General features: G+C 43.9%; 4 protein-coding genes across 4 annotated transcripts; 1 reads left to right on the forward strand and 3 right to left on the reverse strand.

Moving 5' to 3' along the window:
* Positions 1–580: 580 nt before the first annotated feature.
* LOC112566836 (low affinity immunoglobulin epsilon Fc receptor-like) lies at positions 581–4,740 on the forward strand. The gene is made up of 5 exons (XM_025243227.1): positions 581–740; positions 1,007–1,146; positions 1,786–1,876; positions 3,884–4,098; positions 4,570–4,740. The coding sequence occupies exons 1-5, from the start codon at positions 692–694 to the stop codon at positions 4,582–4,584; spliced, it is 510 nt and encodes a 169-aa protein (XP_025099012.1). The 5' UTR covers positions 581–691; the 3' UTR covers positions 4,585–4,740.
* A 271-nt stretch (positions 4,741–5,011) lies between these two features.
* Positions 5,012–8,035, reverse strand: LOC112566837 (perlucin-like protein). Its single transcript, XM_025243229.1, has 5 exons — positions 7,911–8,035; positions 7,606–7,694; positions 6,977–7,067; positions 6,246–6,443; positions 5,012–5,147 (listed from the first exon to the last, which is right to left on the reverse strand). Exons 1-5 carry the CDS (start codon positions 7,957–7,959, stop codon positions 5,122–5,124), a joined length of 453 nt encoding a protein of 150 aa, XP_025099014.1. The 5' UTR covers positions 7,960–8,035; the 3' UTR covers positions 5,012–5,121.
* Positions 8,036–13,393: 5,358 nt separating this feature from the next.
* Positions 13,394–17,405, reverse strand: LOC112567220 (low affinity immunoglobulin epsilon Fc receptor-like). Its single transcript, XM_025243829.1, has 5 exons — positions 17,251–17,405; positions 16,991–17,124; positions 16,136–16,226; positions 13,919–14,133; positions 13,394–13,541 (listed from the first exon to the last, which is right to left on the reverse strand). The coding sequence occupies exons 1-5, from the start codon at positions 17,297–17,299 to the stop codon at positions 13,530–13,532; spliced, it is 501 nt and encodes a 166-aa protein (XP_025099614.1). The 5' UTR covers positions 17,300–17,405; the 3' UTR covers positions 13,394–13,529.
* A 4,437-nt stretch (positions 17,406–21,842) lies between these two features.
* On the reverse strand, positions 21,843–24,146 carry LOC112567228 (asialoglycoprotein receptor 2-like). Its single transcript, XM_025243841.1, has 5 exons — positions 23,990–24,146; positions 23,631–23,719; positions 23,122–23,212; positions 22,760–22,972; positions 21,843–21,995 (listed from the first exon to the last, which is right to left on the reverse strand). Exons 1-5 carry the CDS (start codon positions 24,087–24,089, stop codon positions 21,991–21,993), a joined length of 498 nt encoding a protein of 165 aa, XP_025099626.1. The 5' UTR covers positions 24,090–24,146; the 3' UTR covers positions 21,843–21,990.
* Positions 24,147–24,844: the final 698 nt, after the last annotated feature.

Below are 24,844 nucleotides of genomic sequence, written 5' to 3' on the forward strand. Positions count from 1 at the left end.
CAGGCAGAAACACAGCTAGGAAGGTTTGAACTTCTAATCCTAACTAAAATAAATAATGTGCAACACCTGTAGGTGTTGTGAGTGTGTTTTATAACCTCAGCGCATCGACTTTATGAAGGCGCGAAGAGCTCGCTTGTAAAAAGAAACATCAAAAGGCCGACTTCCGGTCTTGGTACAAGAAGCCAGTGAGCACACTACTACTTGCTAACCACGCAACATGCACCAGGCCACCATCAAGGGTGTTTCCTACCTCGGGTACTGTTCAACTTTTATTTCATAGCATCATTCCAGAAAACCTTCAAGTCCATGACATCTGCAGTGACCTCCATTGTCCAGGGTACAACCCGAGGACACGCAGCAGCAGGCAAAGCAAGACCTTACCACCAGGGTAAAAGACAGTGTCAAGTGTAGAGAATGGAGACCAGCACCGACAAGAGCCAGCTGTTGGCTGAGGGTATTGGCAGAGATTTACATACAGAAGGTGCACCACGTGGCAGTGAGCGGATGGAGCCAGCAGTCCTCAACTTCCTCCTGGACACTGAGCGCGTGGCGCGTGCAAAGCTTAGTTCCTCTGTGCACAGAGCTACTGATGCCCTCAGTGATGCTGGACTGGGATGATGGCACTCTGTGGTGTAGAGTATAAAACAGACTCACAACATCTACTGGCAGCTTACACCAAGCACTGACCAACATGTCTTCAGCAAGTGTGCTCCTCCTCGTCACACTCCTGGGCTTGAGCAGTGAGTATGAGTAGAGATGTTGCTATGTCTAAATACTTCTCTAGCCTGCTAGTCTACATGTTATTTTCTGTTAAAATGAAAAGTAACTCATAGCTTGGGTGACAACAGTGGGTAGCATTCTATACAGCGACTGCTTTATCCACGAAGAATAAGAAGTAACACAGAATAACTACACGAACGGCTGGCACAGTGGAGGGGGACCTGCAGTGTCTGTGCTGTCGTCTGTGATGGTGGGGTGATGGTGATGATGATGGTTGGGTGTGCAGGTTGTCTTGCCTGTCGTCAATCATCGTTGGGACGACGCCCGTGCAGACCTGGCCGTTGGCGATGCCCCGCCCCCTGGGTGCGGTTCCGTTTGTCCTGCTACACTTACATCGAGCATCCTCTGCCCTGGATAGATGCTGCAGTAAGTCTGGATGCTGACCTCTGTCATCACTTAACCTCTAGCTCCATGCATACATTTACAAATGTGTGATCTCTATAACTGCAAAGTCTAAGAACTCCTCGTGGCCATCGCTTCAACTCGCTAAACACTTATTTCAGGTTTTACAAAAGTACAGTCTTGTTTGTGTCAAACATTAAAACACTGTCACGGTCTGTGGCAAGCTTGGTCAAGATAAACTGTGGTTGGTGTAAGCATCATCAAGCTGTAAAGTGGTTTGTGTCAAGCATGAATATGTTATACTTGTTTACAAGTTGGACATTGTCAGCAAGGGAAATAGATGAGGCTGCTGTACTGGCATGCCAGGGTTAGGGTTAGACATGCCACACAGAATTATGATCAGTATCTTGTAAGCTACATAAGGGGTAGAAAGACACGAAAGACATAAATGAGTATTTCCCGCATTTCAAATTTGGCTAAGATTGCAGGTAGATGGTGATACTAGATAGTCTTCATTGGCAAATACGAGATAATAATAATAATAATAATAATGATGATGATGATGATGATAATAATAATAATAATAATAATAATAATAATAATAATAATAGATATTTCTAGATAACAGATATTTCACGACATTATATTTCATATTTATCACAGAGTCTCTGCAAGTTACTTGGTGCTAATCTTGTCGAAATCAACTCGGCGGCAGAGAACATGTTTGTCAACAACATTTACAAGAGCAGAAACGGTAAGGGAGGCTGTTTTCAAATTTCCGCAAGACTTGCCTTCTGGTCTATTGCTGTACAAACACCTGTACAAACACCTGTACAAACACCTGTACAAACACCTGTACAAACACCTGTACAAACACCTGTACAAACACCTGTACAGTTACCTGTACGTTACACGTCACCACTTGTTCTTATCATCCTCACATATAACAATGAAAATAGAACACTAAATTAATTGTTTACTGGTCAAGATTAACAACGGTACAAGTCGCATTACTGACTTGTTTACTCGTCACCTTTAACAAATAACAAATAACAAATAACAAATAAAGTTGCCTGAGTGGCCACAGTAACGAGCACTCAGTGGAACATAAACCTCTCCGAGGGTGAAAGCTGACCACGTGACTGTACTGACCACCTCGAGCACAGCAGGACGACTCGACCACTACGTAAACAACAGAACGTGTGGAGCTCAAAGTGTGGGGTCAAGGTTCACGGTTAGCGGCTAAAACTAAAGTTTGCTAATAAAGTATTAAATACATGTTAATCACTGAACATCTACAATCTAATTACTTATTGTGTTTAAATTGTCAGCTTCTCAACGGTTTTGAAGCAATTTTTATCGAGAAACTTTTTTGAATTTGCCTGAGGTGTTGGTCAGCTGGGAGTGTGTAATACGTAGTTAGGTGATATCAATTGTAGTTTGTAAAATATTTGCGCAATTACATTTTAAAATGGCGACTGCCACTTTGTGGTCAAGTTGTGCCAGTTAATGACAGATGTCAACCAATGACACGCCAGCTTTATATCTTCTTCTTTCCCTCTGATGAGTGATGTCCCTTGGCCTGACAGCTGGAGGGAGCTAGCCACAGACTTGTGTGGGACCACCTCTGTGTTAGTTTGTTATTCCATAGATGTAGGTGGAGTCTGAGCGTATTTACTTACTTGTGATGTTTGTTGCGCCCTTCTACTCTGTTGTGGACTGTTCCTCACTACTTGTGGTGAGTCCTTCCTTCCTTCCAGTCAACACTTTCATCCACTAACGCCTTCTGTCCCGTGCCATCGTGTTTTGGGGTATGAGCCTTCATCCACACTTAAACTTGTCAGACACGGAAAACTAAGTTGTTTTTGATTGTTTGAGAGACCCTGTAGGTTGGTATATTTACTTTAGGTCAGTGATGCCCAACCTTTTTCGGCCTGCGGGCCATATCCATTTCGGACAGCCGTGTCGCGGGCCACTTCACCGCAAAAATACAAAAAAGAAAAAAAAATAGAGCAGATACTATTTTTTTATTAGAAACAAGTTGTACTTACCATTAATTATGTAGTCATTAGTGGGATATTTGAAGTTGTTTTCCCGAAACCAACTTCTGAATCTCCGGCATCATCGTAGAGACACCAAGTCGGAGCACTGAATCGAAATGTTCGTCCATCGAAAAAAAGATTGAGAGACGCACCTACGTGGGGATAAATACTCCTTCTTCCCTTTTTTCGTTTATTTCGTTTTTTTTTATTACTAACATGCCGATTTCCTGCACTGTGGGCAGAAGTTTCGCGGGCCGGATGGCACCGCGTCGCGGGCCGGATATGGCCCGCGGGCCGTAGGTTGGGCATCCCTGCTTTAGGTGATACTCTGTGCACCTCGTGATGTCTGCTGACAAGATGCGTGTCATCTCATGTCATGTCATGTCATCCTGCATCTTGCTGTCTCCAGGTTTCTGGTCTCTTGTCGACATTTATTTGTTTGGAGAAGCAGTTGAAGGTTGGATCACTAAATAAAGGGAGAATGCCTGCTCTATGGCATCTAGCAATAACGTGTTTCTACTTCTTCTATGAATATGATGTTTTAATTAATGATATATTATCTAATTATTAGTATTTTATGTATTAATTCCTATGATGTACTTGCATGCCCTGATGTAAGACGCCTTGAGTCCGGCTGATAGTGTTATACAAATGCGATGATGGTGGTGATGGTGATGATGATGGTGGTGATGATGGTGGTGATGATTATTTCCTCTCAGTCGAGCATGGCTGGCTGGGTATCAATGACATCCAGCAAAATGGCCGCTGGGTGCTGACGTCAACCGGAAGACCCCTACCTTACAGCAACTGGGCCCCTGGGGAGCCCAACAACTACGCGGGTAAACAGGGCTGTGCCCTCATGTACAGAAACGGAAAATGGGACGACAACTCCTGCCTCATCTCGACTGCCTTCACCTTCGTCTGCGAAAGAAGGGTATGTAAAGTATGTAAAGTATGTAAAGTATGTAAAGTATGTAAAGTATGTAAAGTAGAGTAGTGTAAGGGAGGCCACTCTCTCTAGTGGTCCAGCAGCTGTCTGTACCAGCGCGTGGCTTCTCTCCCTTCTGTGTCTCGTAAAGGCTAACAACAACAACAACAACAACAACAACAACAACAACAACAACAACAACAACAACAACAACAACAACACATCGTGATTTCCTCACTGTCACTCTACATGTATTGTATTCTCCTTGGTTAACTTTATAATTGACACATTGACCTTTCTAGTGCCAGTGACATCATCATCATCATCATCATCATCATCATCATCATCATCATCATCATCATCATCATCATCATCATCATCATCATCATCATCATCTAACAAAGAAGTTTTTTATTCTAAATTTATAGATGAAGGCTTTACTATTTTGACACTATGTGACTTGTTTGTGTTTTAAAGCGCGTTTTTCAATGAAGACAGCCAAAACTCAAAAGAGGGAACATCGCTGTCACTACTGGCAACGGAGGAGACATATTCGACACTTCAAAAGAAATATTGTCATCCTGAGTCATCCTGATGTCTCTGGAATCCAAACATTTTCGTATCACAATAAACTCTCTTGGCATGTGATTGCAGTCGTATTATTTATTGATGTATGTTGAACATGATGATATTTCTAATGAATCAGTCGTGTGGTGTATGTAAGTGTATTGTACACACCTACCCGTCTTTTTCTGTCAGCAATGTGTCTTGTGTCAATGTGTCACACGTGTCGGTCACAGAGCAGTCGCTGATGTAGTCAGAGTGTACTGTAGGGTGTAGTCACAAACTATAGTTAGAGAATGTAGTCACACACCACCACTGCCACCGCCAGCAAAAACAACAACAAGCCACGAACAGGACAATTTGCTCATGGGATTTATTTTTGAATAAAATATTTATCTTTCAAGTGAAGTTGACAAATTTTCTAATCATTTTCATCTTTGTCTGTTGTGATGTTCTACTCGGTCGCTAGGACACCATGAAGGGAGTAGCGCCTGAAAAAACATTGTTGAGCAGTTGAATGCAGTGTACGCACGCGCAGACAGAGAGAGGGAAACAGAAAGAATGAGAATGAGAGACAGCGCGCAGGAAATGTAGATACCACGAGACTACTACCAGAGGTCAACATTGTAAACAAGTGAAGATTAATTAATGAGAAATACCAGTTGAATGCTACCAGAGGTCAGCTCCTCGTAAGCAGGTATTACATTCAGAGAAATTCCAGAGGACTGCTTGAGGACAACATTGTAAACAATAAACAATTGTTACATTAAGGAGAAATACCAGGAGGCTACTACGAGATGGACATTAAAAAGCAACTGTTACATTCACAGAACTAGCAGGAGAATATCAATAGGAGAGATGTGGGTTGAAATCGAGATCGAAACCCACGCAACCCGATGGTCACTGTTGTGCACCGAAGACATCCGGGGAACTGACAGTTGATGTAGCTTGGATACACAGATGTCCTTCCTACACATCGTGTAGTGTTTAAAACAGATACCAGTGTAGTTGTATTTTAACATGTGGTTAATAGTATTTTATCAGGATATGAGGAGCACTATTTTGACAGGGTTAGACCCTTAAAGTCTGTCAGTAGGTCTGTAGGGTTGGTGTCCAGACTGACTTACTTCTCTCACAGACTGACTTACTTCTCTCACAGACTGACTTACTTCTCTCACAGACTGACTTACTTCTCTCACAGACTGACTTACTTCTCTCACAGACTGACTTACTTCTCTCACAGACTGACTTACTTCTCTCACAGACTGACTTACTTCTCTCACAGACTGACTTACTTCTCTCACAGACTGACTTACTTCTCTCACAGACTGACTTACTTCTCTCACAGACTGACTTACTTCTCTCACAGACTGACTTACTTCTCTCACAGACTGACTTACTTCTCTCACAGACTGACTTACTTCTCTCACAGACTGACTTACTTCTCTCACAGACTGACTTACTTCTCTCACAGACTGACTTACTTCTCTCACAGACTGACTTACTTCTCTCACAGACTGACTTACTTCTCTCACAGACTGACTTACTTCTCTCACAGACTGACTTACTTCTCTCACAGACTGACTTACTTCTCTCACAGACAGACGGCATCTGGCTGGATATTGTATTGTCATGCCAGAGACCAGTACTGGACATCTGCGCACAGGTCTCCGTCCCTCCAATGTTGTTGGGTTGTCCAGCCTCCCAGTTGGAGTATGGCAAGGGTTTGCCAGTCGTCGTCAGCACCCAGCGTCCATCCTGAAGAATGTCGTTGATTCCCAGCCAGACTGCGACATTGACAGGTCAAACATCGGACAGTGCCAACAAGCTCCATGTTTACTTTGGCATTAAAGTTAAACAGTAAACATTGACATCAAAATTGAATAACAGGATAAGAAATCTATTAACAGTATTTTCTGCCAATGATTTGTAAGCTGTTTATCACAAAGGGTTTAACCGAGAAGAAGTCATTGTTGAAATTGTTCTGCTCCTGGCAGTATTGAGAGATCAAGACCTTGTAAGACAGACATGAACATAACGCCTGCCTCAATATATACAAGACATACATCAGTTTTATATTTCAAGTTGCATTCAAAATCCATTATCGAGAGTGTTTCCGTTGAAATAACATACAACATCACACGCATTTGTAGAGCCCTCGGCGTCAAGCTCGGAAAACAATGGCGGTCATCATGATGATTTTCCCAGCATCACCCTCATCCCCGTCCCCCACATACCTGTGACTGTAGAGGGGGGATTAGAAAACCCAGGGGACCATACCACGAGGCAGTCGGTGACTTCTGTGAATTGAGTCACTTACCATTTTTGCCGCCAATCAAATTCCGGACAAAATTATTTTCCGCGGCAGATGTGATTTGCACGAGGTAGCCACCAAGAGTTCTGCAGAGACTCTGTCAAAATAACAAACACCAAATAGAGTGTTTACAGTTTGCTCTCCTGTCATCTTTATCCGAGAACTAATTAATAATCCAACAAATCGACAACAAAAAACAAACTCTTATTCTTATTATTCTCTCAACATAAGCTATAGGAGTTCACTTCCGGTATCACCTGGAGCACTGCATCACTGAAGGACTGGGATGCTGCATCCTCCATCACTAGGCTATGGGATGGTTTATATTTTGAAATAAACATTTTAAACCCCTAACCTACTACAGTTGTAATATATTATATATAGTACTTTGACTACGAAATGTCCTACCACGTAGCATTAATAAACGGTGTTTACAGACTTAGTATAAACACACTTCAGCTTGTAGTAGGTGGCACAGTATAGTAGGTGGTACAGTATAGTAGGTGGCACAGTATAGTAGGTGGTACAGTATAGTAGGTGGCACAGTATAGTAGGTGGCACAGGTATATTCTCGTATTTTGGACTTTAGAAGTCCTTTCACACCACACAGGTGAGAACAGAAATCACAGACTGACCGCTGCGTCCGACCACGTGAGTGAATGTGGGATGTAGGCGTAGCACGATCGTTCATACTGAGTCCAGGAGGGAGGACACGGAGAGCAATCTGCCAACATCAGACAGCAGGGGAACATCGGACTTTACTGTCTTAATAATTATACAAAAATAACACAACAAAGAGAAAAGGAAAGTCCAAGAACCTTCCATTAGACATGACATGTAGTCATCGTCGTACGACGACAGACAGTCGATGAGTGTAGAGAGGGAGCCTGGTCCCTCACATGACAAATACAGACAAGACAATGAAGTGAAAGCTACTCACGGCACATGCCACCAAGAGCCAGCAGCAAGAAAAATGTGGCTACAGACATGGCTGCCTGTACAGGTACCCAGAGGTGAGTTGGGTCCGAATTTATACTCTTCCCCACGCTTTTGTCCTTGATGTTTTGATGATATATGGGCAGTAGGCACTGACAGGGTAAGTAACATCATACAGAGCACCCACACCTGTGACTAGAGTTGTTTTCCACTCACGAGGACAGTTGTAGCGTGGACGTGGCACTTTGCAGGATGTTCGTGTCGATGACAAGAATTGATGAGTGTGATTGAATTTTGTGGGCTTGGCACTACTGTGGAGCTTGCCATGGACTACAGTCTGTTCTTTAGTGATGTCCTCATGATCATGAATGTACAGTTATTCCCATGGTCTTGAGGAACTTTGAAAACTTTGTGTCCTCCCAAAAAGCATTATTAAATGACAGATAAGTTTTACTCATCTCCCCCTCCCTACACAGTCTTCTTGTTCTGCCTGCCATGAACAAATTCACAACCAATTTAGTCACAAGGTTTGGAAAAAGGAGGTGGAGTGAGTGAGAAAGTAGAATAGAAAAGACAGCTAGTAATGATCTCACACAATTGTCATAAAACATGTTTGTAGTGCATCAGTGCTGATGTACAGGAACAAGAACGGACACAATATTTCTACAATATTTCCCAAGACTTTAATTAAGGAGAAAGAAAGACAAGATGCTTTCCTACAAGTGTGATGGACAGCAGAAAGAGGACAGCTGCAGTGAGAGAGGGAAGAGAAGCTACTCGGTTAGTAAGGCTTGTAACAGGCTGCTAACAGTTGCCACATTGAAATGTTGGGAATGTCTGGAACTTGCACAATATTCTGCAGTTTGTGCATTCAAATGTCGATCTTCTTTGACATTAGCCACTAAAACTCTGTAATTATCTCTTTCCAGATAAAACACATTCCCTTGGTCATGAACATGTAGATGTAAATAAAAATGCTATGGAAAAACTGATTTCAGTGAGCTGTCGTATTTCCTGACAATATTAACATGTGCTTAAGAATGATTTTCATGGGACACCAGCAGTCGTCAGGTTGTATTGACAGACACATGCTCACTAAACATGTCCGTGTCCTGCTGTGTGTAAACAATCATCAATAGTGTAACAAGATTCGCTGGTAGCATCCCAGGGACCAGGCAAAGTGAACATCTGGAAATTAATAAATGTTAATAAACTTCAGTACCGGAACCTGGTGATAATGCAATCTGTTCAGTAGCAGGAAGTACACGATCCTCCTCCCACCTGTCGACACACGTGACACTCGTGCCATCTGTTGACTGAAGTCTCAGCAGCAAAGCAGTTCTTCCCGTTGATGTGTTGTACATTTGTACATTACAATATGTATGTCTGTTGTTACACACTTTATTTCACTTGCTTTCGTTTTTTCTGTGACATTTTGTAATTGACTTGTGACTCATCGTCCTAGAGCCATGAAATGTTTACCTATTAGTCATTTCCTGTAGACAGATACACACAGTCCACACTTACTGTACTACTACTAATGAGAATTTCCATAGCACAGTCTCTCAGCAACAGGCGGCCAAACTTTGTACAGGAGTGGTGCTGAAGGCACCCAAACAGATGCGGAGCCCTTGATGATGAATAGGATCGAGAATTTTAAGGTAGGACTCTCGAGCAGAGCCATAGATAATGGATCCATAGTCTAACTTTGAGCGGATCAGGGCACGGTAGAGACGTAGCAGAACAGTTCGATCCGCCCCCAGTTGACATGGCCAACTACTCTAAGAATGTCCAAGGCTTTCTGACAAGATAGGCGTAGAGACTTGATATGAGGTAGAAAGGACAGTTTACGGTCAAAGATGACCCCAAGGAATTTTACTTCCTGCACCACTTTGAGTATCGTGCCATTGACAGAAATAGATGGGTTTGGAAACATACTTCTCATGTTACAAAAGTGAAGGCATACTGACTTCATAAGAGAAAAATTGAAGCCGTTTTCTGTCACCCACTTTTGTACTGCATTACACACAGCTGAAGCCGGCGTTCGAGGCATGGAAGGGAGCGACCTCGTATGTAGATAGCGAAGTCATCTACATATAACGAGGCCTCCAAACCTGGACAGACTGATTTCAAGATTGAGTCGATTTTGATGTTGAAAAGAGTTGGAGAAAGAATGCTGCCCTAAGGGACGCCCATTTCCTGTTCCTGAGGATCAGACAGTATAGACCAGGGGTGGGCAATTAATTTTCCCAAGGGGCCGCATGAGAAATTGGGATGGTTTTAGAGGGCCGGACTAATACAGTTAACTCAGTTGTACCCAATACTGTATATATAGTATATATACTGGCGGGCGGGCCAGCGGGTGGGCCGGTCAGAGACAGGAGGCGGGCCGGATCCGGCCCGCGGGCCGGCCTTTGCCCAGGTCTGGTATAGACCCTACTCTGACTTGGAAGAGGCGATGTGAAAGAAAATTCTCGATGAAGAGTGGCATACGACCCCGGAAGCCCAGGGCATGGAGGTCTAACAGAATACCTTGCTTCCAGGTAGTGTCGTATGCCCTCTCCAAATCAAAAAACACCCCTAGAACATGTTCTTTGCCGACAAAAGCGTCCCTGACAAAGGTTTCAAAACGGACCAAGTGGTCCAGGGTGCTGCGGCGTTTTCTGAAGCCACACTGCAGGTTGTAGAGGAGACCTTGAGATTCGAGATGCCAGGTGAGCCGAGCATTCACCGTGCGTTCAAAAGTTTTACATAGACAACTAGTGAGAGCGATAGGACGGTACGAGTTTGGGTCAGAGGGATCCTTACCAGGTTTTGGGATGGGTACCACGACTGCCTCTCTCCACTAGGGAGGGAAACAGCCGGATACCCAAATAAAGTTAAAAATGTCTAGAAGGAGAAGGAGAGACCTGTGGAAGATGAGTAAGCAGTTGATAAGAAATGTTGTCTGGGCCTGGTACAGAGTCTTTGCACTTTTGAAGGGCCTGTTGTAGTTTAGAAATAGAAAAAGGAAGATTGTACTTTTCGGAGTTATCGGAAGAAAATTCACAACCAAAAGATTCCTGAGTAGTTTTCAAGCGTTGGAAATCTGAAGAGTAGTGTGAAGAGGAGGAGTTGAGAGCAATGATGGAATTTGCAACATCTCGTATCTCTGTGAGAACAGTCTCCAACCCGCAGATGGCCTATCGAGCTAGCCTGAAACCTTCCCTTTATCTTCCTAATGGCCGCCCTCACCGCCTGGGAAGTGGTACGGGAGGACAGTGAAGACACAAACCTTTGCCACGCAAGTTTTCTTGCTTGTTTAAAAATAAATCGAGCATGAGCTCTACTTCTTTTAAAACTTAGAATGTTTTCAATAGTAGATTGCCGGAAAGCTAGGCGCTGGGCCTTCTCTCTAGCGCGCTGGGCCACCCTACACTCCTCTGTGAACCAAGCACCCGGGGGTGGTTATTTCGATGCCTCCGTGTAGGGATTGTCTCTGATGCGATTTTAGTCAAAATTGAGGTAAAGACTTTGGCAGGATGCAACATAGGATCGTTACCAAAGTCCCCAACCTCAAAATTAAAAGTGGAATTTCGGAGAAGGCGGGTGGAGCAGATGGTCTGAAAAGCAGGCCAGTCCGCTTTAGCCAAATTCCACCCGCCGTTATGAAGATTATTGTCCCGCTCCAGACTATTTTTAAATTTTAATATTATAGGGAAGTGGTCACTGCCGCACGGGTCGTCGTGTACACCCCAGTTAGTCTAATAAAAGTGCTGTGCTGACTACTGATAAGTCTATTGTTGACTCTGTGCTATTGTAAGGATGACTAAAGGTGTTAGAGCCGTCGTTTAAAATACAGAGATCGCTTTCCATAAAAAAAGCTCCCAACAACTCTCCTCTGGTGTCAGTCGAGGCCCTGCCCCACAAGGGGTGGTGTCCATTAAAGTCCCCTAAAAGAAGGACTGGAGCAGGAAGTTGGGTCAAAAGACCATCAAGGTCCTGTCGGGTTATCCGAGCTGAAGGAGGTAGATAAAGACAGCAGATAGTAATAGTCTTGCCCAGGGAAACTCTGGCAGCAACAGCTTGAAGAGGAGTGGAGAGTGGTATCTGGCTAAATAAAAGATTAGAACGAATAAGAAGAGCAGTCCCACCTGAGGACCTTTGACCTTTGACGGAGTCAGGGAAGCCCGAAGGCACTAAAACTAGTCTACTCCGCTGCCTTGTGCTTAGGCCCGCGGGTCACGTGTCACAGGTCAGACTGATGACCCTGCCTTGACCATCCCGTCCTGTCATTAGCCGAGGTGGTGCCAGCTTGACCAGCTCACGGTTGGTGGTCCAAACTGTAACTAAGCTTCGGTAGAAGTAGAAAATACCTTTTCTACAACACCTTCTCCGGGGGAAAATATGTCATCATAACATAATGAGCGTTTTACACAGCGTGTTCGGCAACCTGTTCGTGCAGCAACTGACAGTTTAGCATTACAACTTACACTTAGGGTACCCCGTTGTACCACTAGGGTCTGGCAATAATAATTTTCTACCACGATTTTCCGAGTAGGTGCACACGCCCACTGTGAGAATGGTGTGTGACTGTCACGTGACTAGTGTGTGAATATGGACTGTTTCAGCACATGTCTACAGGTACACAAGTCCGCTGTGTAACAGAGTCCAGTGTCCATCTTATCAGTTGCTGTGTTCTCGGCAGCGGACTCTTGAGACAGGTGTGACTGTGTTTGTGTCCCCACCCTAGACACTCTTGAGACAGGTGTGACTGTGCTTGTGTCCCCAACATAGACACTCTTGAGACAGGTGTGACTGTGCTTGTGTCCCCACCCTAGACACTCTTGAGACAGGTGTGACTGTGCTTGTGTCCCCAACATAGACACACTTGAGACAGGTGTGACTGTGCTTGTGTCCCCACCCTAGACACTTGAGACAGGTGTGACTGTGTTTGTGTCCCCACCCTAGAAACTCTCCCAGCCCCAGGGTGACACGGTGACACCTGCTGGCCCTAGGGTTTGCGCGCGTGCGATTGGATCTCTACAATGCATGTCACGTGACTGGGCGGGTCTCAAACCCCCACTAACGACGACAGAGATCAACGGTCCACTCGTCACCAAGCTCTTCAACAAGCTTCAGCAGGTCTCACGACTTTCAAAAAGGAAGATCCTCTCACTGCTGGAGACAAGTGGACAGAGCAGGAAGGACAGAAGGATAAATACTCATACAGACAAGTAATAGGAGACGAAGAGACGAAAAGAGTAATTTTGGGGGAAAACAGGATTGACAGTTTCTTGAATTTACAGATGGTTTGAGTGTTTCGACTTTCTTTTAATGTAATTTTCAAGCTCACTGAAAAACTTTCTACCATTGTTTTCACTTTCCACGAACGTTAAGCCGAAATAGTCTGATGAGTTTTAGTGAATAGCACTTGCCTCCCTTGTAATAAACTTCTGGAGAAAATTACCAAAACTATTATCATAAAATAATCAGATGCCACGAGAGTTTATGATAAAAAATGTTTTATTCAAGTGTCATCATGGGATGACAATTTCTTTTGTGTCATGAAGTGTCGCATTCGTATTGTCCGTTGCCAGAAGTCACAGCGATGTCTTCTCTTTTCATCTGAGGCTGTCTTCACTTACAACCGCACCTTAAAAACACAAGTAAATAACTTAGTGTCAAAATTATCAAACCTGGTTGAATAAAACCTAGAATAACAGAATATGGCAAAACTCCTCCTTTTTTGATGATGATGATGATGATGATGATGATGTCACTGGCACTAGAGAGGTCAATGTGTGAGGGATAAAGTTAACCAAGATGGAGAATACATCAGATGTAGAGTGACAGTGAGGAAATCACGATGAATTATTGTTGTTGTTATTGTTGTTGTTGTTGTCAGCCTTTACGAGACACAGAAGGGAGAGAAGCCACACGCTGGTACATGACCAGACAGCTGCTGGACCACTAGAGAGAGTGGCCTCCCTTACACTACTCTACTTTACATACTTTACATACTTTACATACCCTTCTTTCGCAGACGAAGGTGAAGGCAGTCGAGATGAGGCAGGAGTTGTCGTCCCACTGTCCGTTTCTGTACATGAGGGCACAGCCCTGTTTACCCGCGTAGTTGTTGGGCTCCCCAGGGGCCCAGTTGCTGTAAGGTAGGGGTCTTCCGGTTGACGTCAGCACCCAGCGGCCATTTTGCTGGATGTCATTGATACCCAGCCAGCCATTGTCGACTGAGATGACAGAAGGAAAAAAGAAGATGTAAAGCTGGCATGCCAAGAAGAACAAGAACAAGAAATAAAAAATCTTGATATCAGCTCTGCACAACTGGACATTAGAAGCTCAGAGCTCAGCTGCTAAACACATGTCTAAACCTTTCTTTTCTTTTTTAGATGCAAGTTTGGAAGAACTCTTTGAAATTGCTTTGAAGCCGGTCAGAAGTCAACAATTTCAAGAAAATAATTTGTTTTTAGACGTTTAAATGTTCCTTGATTAACATTTATCATATTTTATTTGCAAACTGTAAGAACATAATATACACTCGTGTAATTACCACAATACCTTTGCAAAAGATTTTCTAGTGTTTAGGCTGTGTGTTGCAGTATTCCTGGATTTTAGCAGAAAACGTGGGCAAGAGTTGACCTTAAATGTCACTACCCACGTGAGCATAAGCTACAGGGCAACGTCACGCACATCACTCACATGTGATCACACACTTTACCACGTGGCTCACGACCCCCACCCCGGCTGTTCCCCGAACACGAAACTCGACGTGTGATGTAAAGTATATAAAAATTTAATCAACGACAAAAAACAACAACAAACAAACCAAAAAACAAAACAAACAAACAAACAAACGAAAAAACAACAAAACAACAACCATACAAATCCATGCAAAGCAAAGAGTCGTCTAGGGAAGTCCCAGTGCTATCCGTGCTAAGAGTATCCACTATCCCAGTGCTGCTACCTCTCTCTCTATCATTCACTTCACACGCTCATCAACTTAGCTCTGATGTTAAAGCTGTTCTTGTTATTGTGGGTTCACGATGATGGTTGGGTGGAGACCAGTACTTCAGCCGACAGTCACGGCAGTCTCAAGCCTTTCACTTGAAAGTGTTGCTCCGCCTGTTCATCGTCTTTCCTGTCCGATCTGCCAACCATGTCGGAGCGACGACTGCTCTCCCGGCGAGACGTGGGGTCTCCGACGACTGCACTGCCACCTACAGCCGAACGAACAGCACCTTCATGCAAAGCTCTCCGGGTCCTTGGAGTGCAGTGAATCGAGCAGACGTGTTCCTCGTCTGACATCATCGACTTCTGACCTTAGTGTCGAGCTATCTCTCACAGGTAGTTGCAGTCCTCTCACAGGTAGTGCAAGTCTTAGTCACATAATTCTTTGATGTCCATGGCGACAGCAGGCAGTCCTTCTGTTCTTCGTCACTGACTCGTAGGTTCTCTAAGGTTTTCTAAGGTTCCCGTCCTCTTGGCCGGTCTCCAGATAGAAGTGACGTCTGCCTTACAGATGCTACAGTCACTTCAACTGCTGACCAGGTGCTCCGTCCACTCTGACGTCATGCCGAGAAGTACTGCCTGGTTCCCTGTTCCCTATTTTACTTAGCGCATTCGCACGTCACATACGCCAAGGGCTGCCATTGGTCCCTCACTAATCAACCAATCAACTAGCCAACATTGACAAGAGAACGATACCCCCCCCCCCTTTCAACAAATGTCAAACTTTTAAACAAAGATAACGTGTAAGTGTAAAGAAAACGAATTTTATAGTTTGATCATGTTTGACACACACCATAGCTAATGTTTTAACACTTTTAATGTTTTTTAGCGAGTTGAAGCGATGGTCATACAGGGACCTCAGCAAGTATAGGCTTTACACCTTTCTATACATATAAAGTAAACAATTAATTCATTATTCTACTTGCATGTAGTGGTAACGTAGAGGTGTTTGTACAGGTGTTTGTACAGGTGTTTGTACAGGTGTTTGTACAGGTGTTTGTACAGGTGTTTGTGCAGGTGTTTGTACAGGTGTTTGTACAGGTGTTTGTGCAGGTGTTTGTGCAGGTGTTTGTACAGGTGTTTGTACAGGTGTTTGTACAGGTGTTTGTGCAGGTGTTTGTACAGGTGTTTGTACAGGTGTTTGTGCAGGTGTTTGTGCAGGTGTTTGTACAGCAATAGAACAGAAGGCAAGTCTTGCGGAAATTTGAAAACAGCCTCCCTTACCGTTTCTGCTCTTGTAAATGTTGTTGACAAACATGTTCTCTGCCGCCGAGTTGATTTCGACAAGATTAGCACCAAGTAACTTGCAGAGACTCTGTGATAAATATGAAATATAATGTCCTGAAATATCTGTTATCTAGAAATATCTATAATAATTATAATAATAATTATAAAGATACCTTTCGATATTTGCATATTTAGCTAAATCTTGTTTCTCTGTCGAATGTATACAGGTAGAGATGAAAAGTGAGTTACATTTACAGCACCAGGAGTATTACAAGATCCCAGACAACCTTGATAGACAAATGTCGGGACTATTTTCACAATCTGTAAATAAAGCTGTCGTATTTGTCAATGAAGACTTTATTGTATCACCAGCGACTTGCAATATCAGACAAATCATAAAGCCGGGAAATACATATTTACATATTTATCTCTTTTGTGTCTTTTACATCTTATGTAGCTTACAAGATACTGATCATAATTCTGTGTGGCATGTCTAACCTAACCCTAACCCTGGCATGCCAGTACAGCAGCCTCCTCTATTTCCCTTGCTGACAATGTCCAACTTGTAAACAAGTATAACATATTCATGCTTGTCACAAACCGCTTTACAGTTTGATGATGCTCACACCAGCCACAGTTTATCTTGACCAAGCTCGCCACAGACGGCGACAGTGTTTTAATGTTTGACACAAACAAGACTGTACTTTTGTAAAACCTGAAATAAGTGTTTGGCGAGTTGAAGCGATGGCCACGAGGAGTTCTTAGACTTTGCAGTTATAGAGATTACACATTTGTAAATGTATGCATGGAGCTAGAGGTTAAGTGCTGGCAGAGGTCAACATCCAGACTTACTGCAGCATCTATCCAGGGCAGAGGATGCTCGATGTAAGTGTAGCAGGACAAACCCGATGGCACCCAGGGGGCGGGACACTGACAACGGCCAGGTCTCCACGGGCTTCGACACGGCGTTGGAATGGAATGAACACCTGCACACAGTAAGCCAACACATGCAGTGACAGCAATTTACATCGTTATAGTCGAGTGTGTTTATTAAATAAAATGTACACAATCGAGGAGTACTGGGACACAGCAACATCTCTACTCATACTCACTGCTCAAGCCCACGAGTGTAACGAGAAGAATCAGTTTTGGTGAAGACATGTTGGCCAGTGCTTGACACACGATGCCAATAGGTGTTGTGAGTCTGTTTTATACTCTACACCACAGAGTTCAATCATGCCAGTCCAGTACCACTGAGAGGGCAATAGTAGCTCTGTGCATGATAAGGAAACTAAGCTTTGCGAGGTCCACACGCTCAGTGTCTCCACTTTCGCCAGCGAAGCACAAATTTCACATTGACCCTGACCTTTGTCCTCTCAAGGAAGTGTGTTTGCAGCTGATTATATATGCATAATAATACTGTATCTACATATTATGTATGTACAATAAGCCTTTTCTTGACTGCCGAGCGGATATGCTGGTCCAATAGTATGTGTGGGGGTGAAACGACTGGATGTCCAGAGGTTGACGAGTGTCCTCAGTCAAGACTGTGGACCGGTGATCAGTCCTGCTCCATGTATGTTTGTCGAGCAGGTATTTCTCTGTCAGACTTGGCTCTGACCTGCTCTGAGATGCTGTAAAGAACTATCTTACTGAGTTAAGACTAGCTAGCCCCGCTTCACAGTTGCAAGAAATGTTTCTTACTGTGGCCTCTTATAAAACCCCATCATCATCATCATCATCATCATCATCATCATCATCATCATCATCATCATCATCATCATCATCATTATTATTATCATCATCATCATCATCATCATCATCATCATCATCATCATCATCGCCTCTCCAAAGTCATTGGATTTCCGTCCTTGTAGAGGAGTCGGACTAACCTCTTGAGGCTTTTGGTTTTCAATGTCTGAATTCTTCTCTCCGTGTCGCCAAGCAGACTTCATGCCTTACAACAGTAAGAACTATGAGTATCTGGACAGTCTGTACTTTATAGTCAACCTGATGGAGCTGCTACCCGAAGTCGTTTGCACACACACACACAGTAACTAACAAGAAATGAAATTAATGAGATCATAAACTACATTATTTCCAGTAGAAATGACATCAACACACGATGCTTTAACACATACTTTCAGTGATGTTTCTGGAGTTTCTATTAAGTATGCAAAACACGATCAAGAGCACAAAGGCTGCCTTAGTTTTTGGGACATCTGACAGATGGGAAGAACAAAATCATTGACATACTATTTTATGAAATATCATCCACCCTTACATTACATCCATATCTCATTACGAAGTGGGGGACTGGGTGTTTCAAGCAACCATGCCTCAGGAACTGTTTCATCACAAACTGACAGTCACTAATAAAGCACACTAACACTTTGAAAAGAACCTTTTTAATTAATGAAGGAGACAAAATAAAGAAGCATTGACACTAAATATCCTATCATAATGCATCAACACATCATCAACATCTAAAGTATATAGAACAGTATGTTAAAATAAATACATGTAATGTGATAACACGAGTTGACTACAAAGTAAACATTAGGTGATGTCATGCACGTGACTGATTAAAATGTCCATTGTCACCTCGTCAAAGGTACCACTGGAGCACAGGAGCCAAATGAAAATCGTTTTACAGAAATATCAACTAGTCTTATCTTCCCTGTCTTCTGCCTCCTCATCTTCACCATCCTCATCATGTCCGTCCTCCTTTACTGTGCATACTGGACATTTCCAGCCTGTGTCCAGCAAAGTGTACAATTCTCATCCTGTGAAGGATGCTGATGAGAGAAGCAGAGCTCTGCCAGACACACTGTGAACCGTTGCTGAGAGTGATTGTCTCTTGCAACAAACAAGTACAAACACCTTATAATTATAACGAAATAATTAATCACTCAGATCAACTCCTATAACTACGTGTGCGGACTTTTTGCCGACGGACGTTTCACCGACGGACGTTTCGGAGCCGGACGTTTTGTCGACCGGACGTTTCGCCGCTGGACGTTTCGGAGTCATACGTTTCGCCGCCGGACGTTTCGCCGCATTATGTCAGAGAGAGAGAGAGAGAGAGAGAGAGCTTACTTCTCAAAGAATGAAAGTAACTACTAGATTACACAATAATTCTTTATTTCAAACAAATTTTACACACAGACTTCACAGACAGTTCACTTTGATTGTCACAGATTATGCGCAACAGCTTTGAGAAAAAACTTTGACACAATGGCGAGAGAAATGTGTGAGCTAACGGTTCACATGAGGAGGGATAGTGAGAGAGAGTTCACTGATACATTGATACAATGGCGAGAGAAATGTGTGAGCTAAGGGGCGTCACACACTTGACTTCGGCTAAAGGTCCCGTGTGAAATGCCGAAATGAAGTGCCCCGCGCCGAAACGTCCGGCGGCGAAACGCCGGTCGGCAAAATGTCCGACTCCGAAACGTCCAGCGGCGAAACGTCCAGTCGGCAAAACGTCCGGCTCCGAAACGTCTGGCGGCGAAACGTCCGTCGGCGAAAAGTCCGTGTACCTATAACTATCTTGGGTAATCAAGTGAATCACACCTGACCACTGAACTCGCCAGTCACTGTCAGTGTAGCAGCATCAATTATTGATGATGATGATGATGATGATGAGGAGGAGGAGGAGGAGGAGGAGGAGGAGGAGGAGGATCAACTTACAAATAACCCTCAAAAAAAAAAAGGTTACAAAAATTCAAATCTTCAACTGAACAGCTTACTGTTTGTATGTTAACGGATGTAACTCGTGTAAATGAATACTTTAAACACTTTGCACCTGGCTAAATGACTCGATTCCCTCTTACAAACAGTTTTATAGTAAAAGTCATTGAATGGACACGGGTGGGCCCGGGTATTGCAGTCTGCTGAAGGAAACAAAGTTGTCAATAATGACAGATTGGTACTTATTGTTATTGCCACTTTCATTAGCTATGAACAAATACTGAAATCGTCGTTGCTGTTGCTAACAGTATTACACAAGTGTTGTTTGTGACTACATTATTGTCTGACAGATGAATGTCACATTGTTACATTGTTTGTATTCGGCAGTCAGTTGACATAACTTGTTTGTAACTGGCAGAGGACTAGTCTCCCTCGCAGTGTGTCGTCCTCGCGCTAAATACTGAGAAAGAAAGCTTGTGTCACCCACAAACAAACAAGAAAGCAACAAAGGAGACAAAGTAAGACTCGGCGAGAAGCAGCAGGGCGCATCCAGTGTGGGTGACGGCCACCACATTGCCGGGTCATCAGGCATCACAGCTGAAATTCCACACCTACCATACTCTAATCAACTCACACCTTTATCAACTTCCGGTGACTAGTGGATGACGACACGTGCATGTTTGCCTGTGACTATCACAGTGCATGCACACCCCAGATCACACAATGTGTGCCGTGTGACCTCATGTGACTGACTGCTTGTAGTGTAGTTTGTCACCTGTATATATATATAGATATGTATTTACAGAGCTGTTAGTCAGTCTGACTGTATGTCAGAGGTCAACTGTATATATGCAGATACATATTTACAGAGCTGTTAGTCAGTCTGACTCAGGCTGTTTTTCTCAAGACTTCCGTCCAGTGTGACAAAAGCACTGTCTACAAGGGTATACAGCAGTGTCAGCTCTGAATGGTTCACCGGGTTAGCTGCAAATGTCTGTTCACTGTCTCTTGTCACAAAGACTACCTTGAAGTCTGTTCTTGTGTGACAACATCTTAGTCAGCAACAACACTCGTGTGAACAGCATTAGTCTTGATTGACTGAAAAGTGTCGACCTACTCACATTGTAAGCACCACTGACACATTTCTAGCATAATGAATGTCTTACTTTCTCAAAATTATGCAGAAAGGGCAAATTTGAAATTCAAATCATCTTCCGTTTTTGCCGTTACACACATTTTGTCACCGCGCGATGTAAAGATGCATTTGAATGTCGGAATAGCACAGGCAGCACCAACCTCCCTTAGCAACCTGTTTGCAAGCAACTCTCAATGCTGCTCCACTTCCAGAGTCTGTGAAACGATCCTGGTTCCCACCTCACCTGTGGTGCACAGTAGATGGCACATTATATGTCATTATATGTCACGTGCTCCTCGGTATGAGGGAGTGGGAACTGGAGGTGGTGAGCTAGCTCATTAGTGAGTGTACTCGGTGAGTGTAGACATCGGCGATGTTTAGGTTGCAGGTGACTAGACCTTTCACAGAGGGACAAGAGAGGTACTGATGAAGTCAGACAAGATGTTGGAGCACAGAGCACGTGCTAAACCTGACTAACCTCGGGCTGGTCGCTAGATGTCTTGGTGACCTGTGGGACTGTCAGCAATGAGCTCGGGTGTTAGTGACAGTGCCACCCTCTCGTCATACTTGTTATGTTGCTATGACATTACTTCTGTGATTAGAATAACATCTCGTGTGCTTGTGTGCGTGCGTGTGTTCGCCTGTCTCAATAAAACGTTGATTCTTTGTGAATTATTGAATTATTATCGCCCCATGATACTGTATTTAGTTTTGGTGACAGACCAACCATCACACCACGATTTTAGTGTCAGAGAGACAATAAGAAATAAAAATAAAAAACAAAGTGCCAGAAAGTCATCATGACAACACGTTTATAGTGTCAGAGACACAGGTCACAGTTCACCACACTAATTGCACAAACAACAAGAGAATCAATCAGGCTGAATCATGAAAGGTTCGGTGTAATTGTATTTATTTAAAACACTTCACTTGCAAACACCAGTCTTCGAGTAGGTGAACAGAGTGGATGCCTTCAGACTTGGCCGTTAACGTGGATCACGTGACCAACACCATTCAGTCTTGTTCACACTGTTCAACAGAATTAAAGGACATTGATATTGCACTCTTCGCTCTCACATCCTTCTGCTCCGTGATTCTAACTTTTATCCCGCAGTTGTCTGTCTTCCATTATTTTTTCTGTTCACTTTATCTGAAGTCTTTTGCCTTCTGAAATTATTCATTAACTACAGCATGTTTGTCATCAGAGTTTTTGTGTCATGAAGTGAGCCGGTGTCGTCAGTGGTCGGTCTGTGTCTCTCTTGACCTATGACCTATCGGTCCATGACCTACTGACACTGGCCTCTTCTGTTCATAAACAGACCCGACTTTCCCTCGTTAATACCCCGTCACATCCCTGAAACATGATACGGGAGTTTGAAGCCTGTTCTATCCACCTCTGTGAGTTGCTGATAAATCTGTGAGGATACTCAGGTGTGACCCTCACCGTCGACAGCAAGGTGAGTTGTTAACACGAGTGTTGTTACAACCACAGGACGGTCGGTGACATCATAGGGAGGAGGAAGGTGTGGTTGGTGCTGATGTTAGTGTTAGTGTTGGTGTTAGTGCTGATGTTAGTGTTCGTGTTAGTGTTAGTGTTCGTGTTAGTGTTAGTGTTAGTGCTGATGTTAGTGTTAGTGTTGGTGTTAGTGCTGATGTTAGCGTTCGTGTTAGTGTTAGTGCTGATGTTAGTGTTAGTGTTGGTGCTGATGTTAGTGTTCGTGTTGGTGTTAGTGCTGATGTTAGTGTTAGTGTTGACCAGGCACTGAGGGAAGCTGGCCAGTGAGTGCTCTTACATTTTTTCTCGCAAATGAAGGAGTGAAGCTTGACGCAGTCGTCGTCATCCCAGAAGCCGTCGGCGGTCATCTGAAGACAGTACTGACCTCGACCCTTGCCGTTGTTTGGCTCATTTTTGGCCCAGTTGGTGTAGGGCAGCCTTGACCCGGAACTGGTCAGCACCCACTGTCCATCTTTCACTAGGTCGTTCATTCCAAGCCAGACATTCTTTGCTGTGGGTATACAAACATCTCTCAGCTTAAAACTGTCAGCATCTTGTGATGATGTAGATGTGTCTGAATGTAATAGTTTGTTTTGCTGACGATGAAAGGAATGAGAGAATGGAAATGAAAGATTTCAAAGTGAAATGAGTCTCACGTGCCTTTCTTGCCGTCCATGAGGTTCTTCACAAAAGTATTTTCTCCAGGAGAGGTGACTTCGGCAAGTCGAGCTTTTAGCAGCTGGCAAGCAGTCTGAGGGCAGACGACAAGCAGATGACCCGGCGACCACCCAGCAACACACAGATACTTACATTAATAAGATCCTACAGTGATTACTGTCCATAACATTTCCTACCAAAATCATCTTAGTATAAACAAGGACTGAAAGCTACTGAATGTTTTAGAATCTGTAAACATTGGCAAGATGGTGGTGATGGTAATGACGACGACAGCGATAATATTACCAATCATACTGATAGTGTGATGTGATACACCTGTTGCTATTCTTTCGGCGTCAGTTGGTTGTCATATTGTGTACTCAGTGACTCACCTGAGCAGTCAGCCAGCTACATACCTGAGTAGTCAGCCAGCTACATACCTGAGTAGTCAGCCAGCTACATACCTGAGCAGTCAGCCAGCTACATACCTGAGCAGTCAGCCAGCTACATACCTGAGCAGTCAGCCACGATGTTGCTTCCTTAACAAAGACATAGCAGAATCCTCTGTACTTTTGCCAGTAGCTTGGACAGGAGCGAGATGCTGTACAAATGTTAAGACAAGGCTATTTAAGTTGAGGGTTATTGAGGTCTGATAGTAAACTGTAAATAAACCGAAAGCTAACACAAACCAAGGAATATTAGGTTTTTAATTGTCATGTCCTTATTGTTAGAATACTTGAGTTGCAAGAAAGATGTGTAAACATGTGGTCAGTAAACATGATGTCAGTAAACATGATGATCTTTATTTACACACTGACAACGACCTCGGTCAGCTGACTCATATCTTGCGACAAGCTTGCGACTAGCTTACCGCAGAGACTGAAGCAGGCGAGGAGAAGGACCAGGACTCGACCCATGGCTGTTGAAGCAACGGCTGCAGGGAGACTGGGGTTTGAACTGGCGTGCGACATTAATAAGGTTGTCTCCACCGGAAACACAGCGATTACAAGGCTATCTACGGCCTGCCAACACCGGCAGAGACAGTCACTCCAGTGTGTCACGTGGGTCACGCACCACGTGATGGCCGACGAAAGCAAGATGGCGGCGGTGGTCACGACAGCTCCACGATGACAAATGCAGTGAGAATTGTTAGCGGAGTGTTGTTAGTCCACTTCACGATGATGTGACAAGAGTTGGAAAAGTGAAAGCAGCGGGACAGACCTCAGCAGCCTGGGTCCCGTTGCTGGAGTGAGTGTGGGCATGGTTAGTTGCTGTGTCACTCGCTTTATTATTATTTGTTTGTGGTGAGGGTGTTTATTCGTGAGATATCGACAATACCAAACACCTTGTATACTACCCTCAGCTACTGGCTTCTCACAGCCTTATAAACAGCATCTCACCCACACCCTGCTTCACACTCAAGTGTCCCAGAGCTTGAGGAGTTTCTCCTTGAAGCGTTGACTGTCATTGTACATTTATTATATTTGCATTTCTCCAATTTTTGCTCGAGGCCAGTAGGTACAATCAGGCCCGTTCTTAGCCCCCGCGGGGCCCGAGGCAAAGGGCATGTGCGGGGCCCTCACGCCACGGCTGACTACACTTCCATATGCCTAGTTACCATATCAATCAAAAGCGCGGGGCCCTAGGCAGATGCCTCGTCCGCCTGCCCCTAAGCACGGCCCTGGGTACAATGATCCTAAAGAAATATGTCAACTAAAGTGTGTTG

This window comes from Pomacea canaliculata, linkage group LG6, assembly GCF_003073045.1.
Source record: "Pomacea canaliculata isolate SZHN2017 linkage group LG6, ASM307304v1, whole genome shotgun sequence".
Classification (NCBI taxonomy): Eukaryota; Metazoa; Mollusca; class Gastropoda; order Architaenioglossa; family Ampullariidae; genus Pomacea; species Pomacea canaliculata.

Coding starts and splice junctions, on each gene's coding strand:
- LOC112566837 (XM_025243229.1), bottom strand. CDS start 7,959: ATGTCTGTAGCCACATTTTTCTTGCTGCTGGCTCTTGGTGGCATGTGC. Junction 7,068..7,605: donor TCACGTGGTCGGACGCAGCG/GTCAGTCTGTGA, acceptor TTATTTTGACAG/AGTCTCTGCAGAACTCTTGG. Junction 5,148..6,245: donor GCCGTCTGTCTGTGAGAGAA/GTAAGTCAGTCT, acceptor ATGTTTTTTCAG/GCGCTACTCCCTTCATGGTG.
- LOC112566836 (XM_025243227.1), top strand. CDS start 692: ATGTCTTCAGCAAGTGTGCTCCTCCTCGTCACACTCCTGGGCTTGAGC. Junction 741..1,006: donor CACACTCCTGGGCTTGAGCA/GTGAGTATGAGT, acceptor TTGGGTGTGCAG/GTTGTCTTGCCTGTCGTCAA. Junction 1,877..3,883: donor CATTTACAAGAGCAGAAACG/GTAAGGGAGGCT, acceptor ATTTCCTCTCAG/TCGAGCATGGCTGGCTGGGT.
- LOC112567228 (XM_025243841.1), bottom strand. CDS start 24,089: ATGTCGCACGCCAGTTCAAACCCCAGTCTCCCTGCAGCCGTTGCTTCA. Junction 23,213..23,630: donor CATCGTGGCTGACTGCTCAG/GTATGTAGCTGG, acceptor GTCTGCCCTCAG/ACTGCTTGCCAGCTGCTAAA. Junction 22,973..23,121: donor CCTCATGGACGGCAAGAAAG/GCACGTGAGACT, acceptor GTATACCCACAG/CAAAGAATGTCTGGCTTGGA.
- LOC112567220 (XM_025243829.1), bottom strand. CDS start 17,299: ATGTCTTCACCAAAACTGATTCTTCTCGTTACACTCGTGGGCTTGAGC. Junction 17,125..17,250: donor TACACTCGTGGGCTTGAGCA/GTGAGTATGAGT, acceptor TACTGTGTGCAG/GTGTTCATTCCATTCCAACG. Junction 14,134..16,135: donor CATTTACAAGAGCAGAAACG/GTAAGGGAGGCT, acceptor CTGTCATCTCAG/TCGACAATGGCTGGCTGGGT.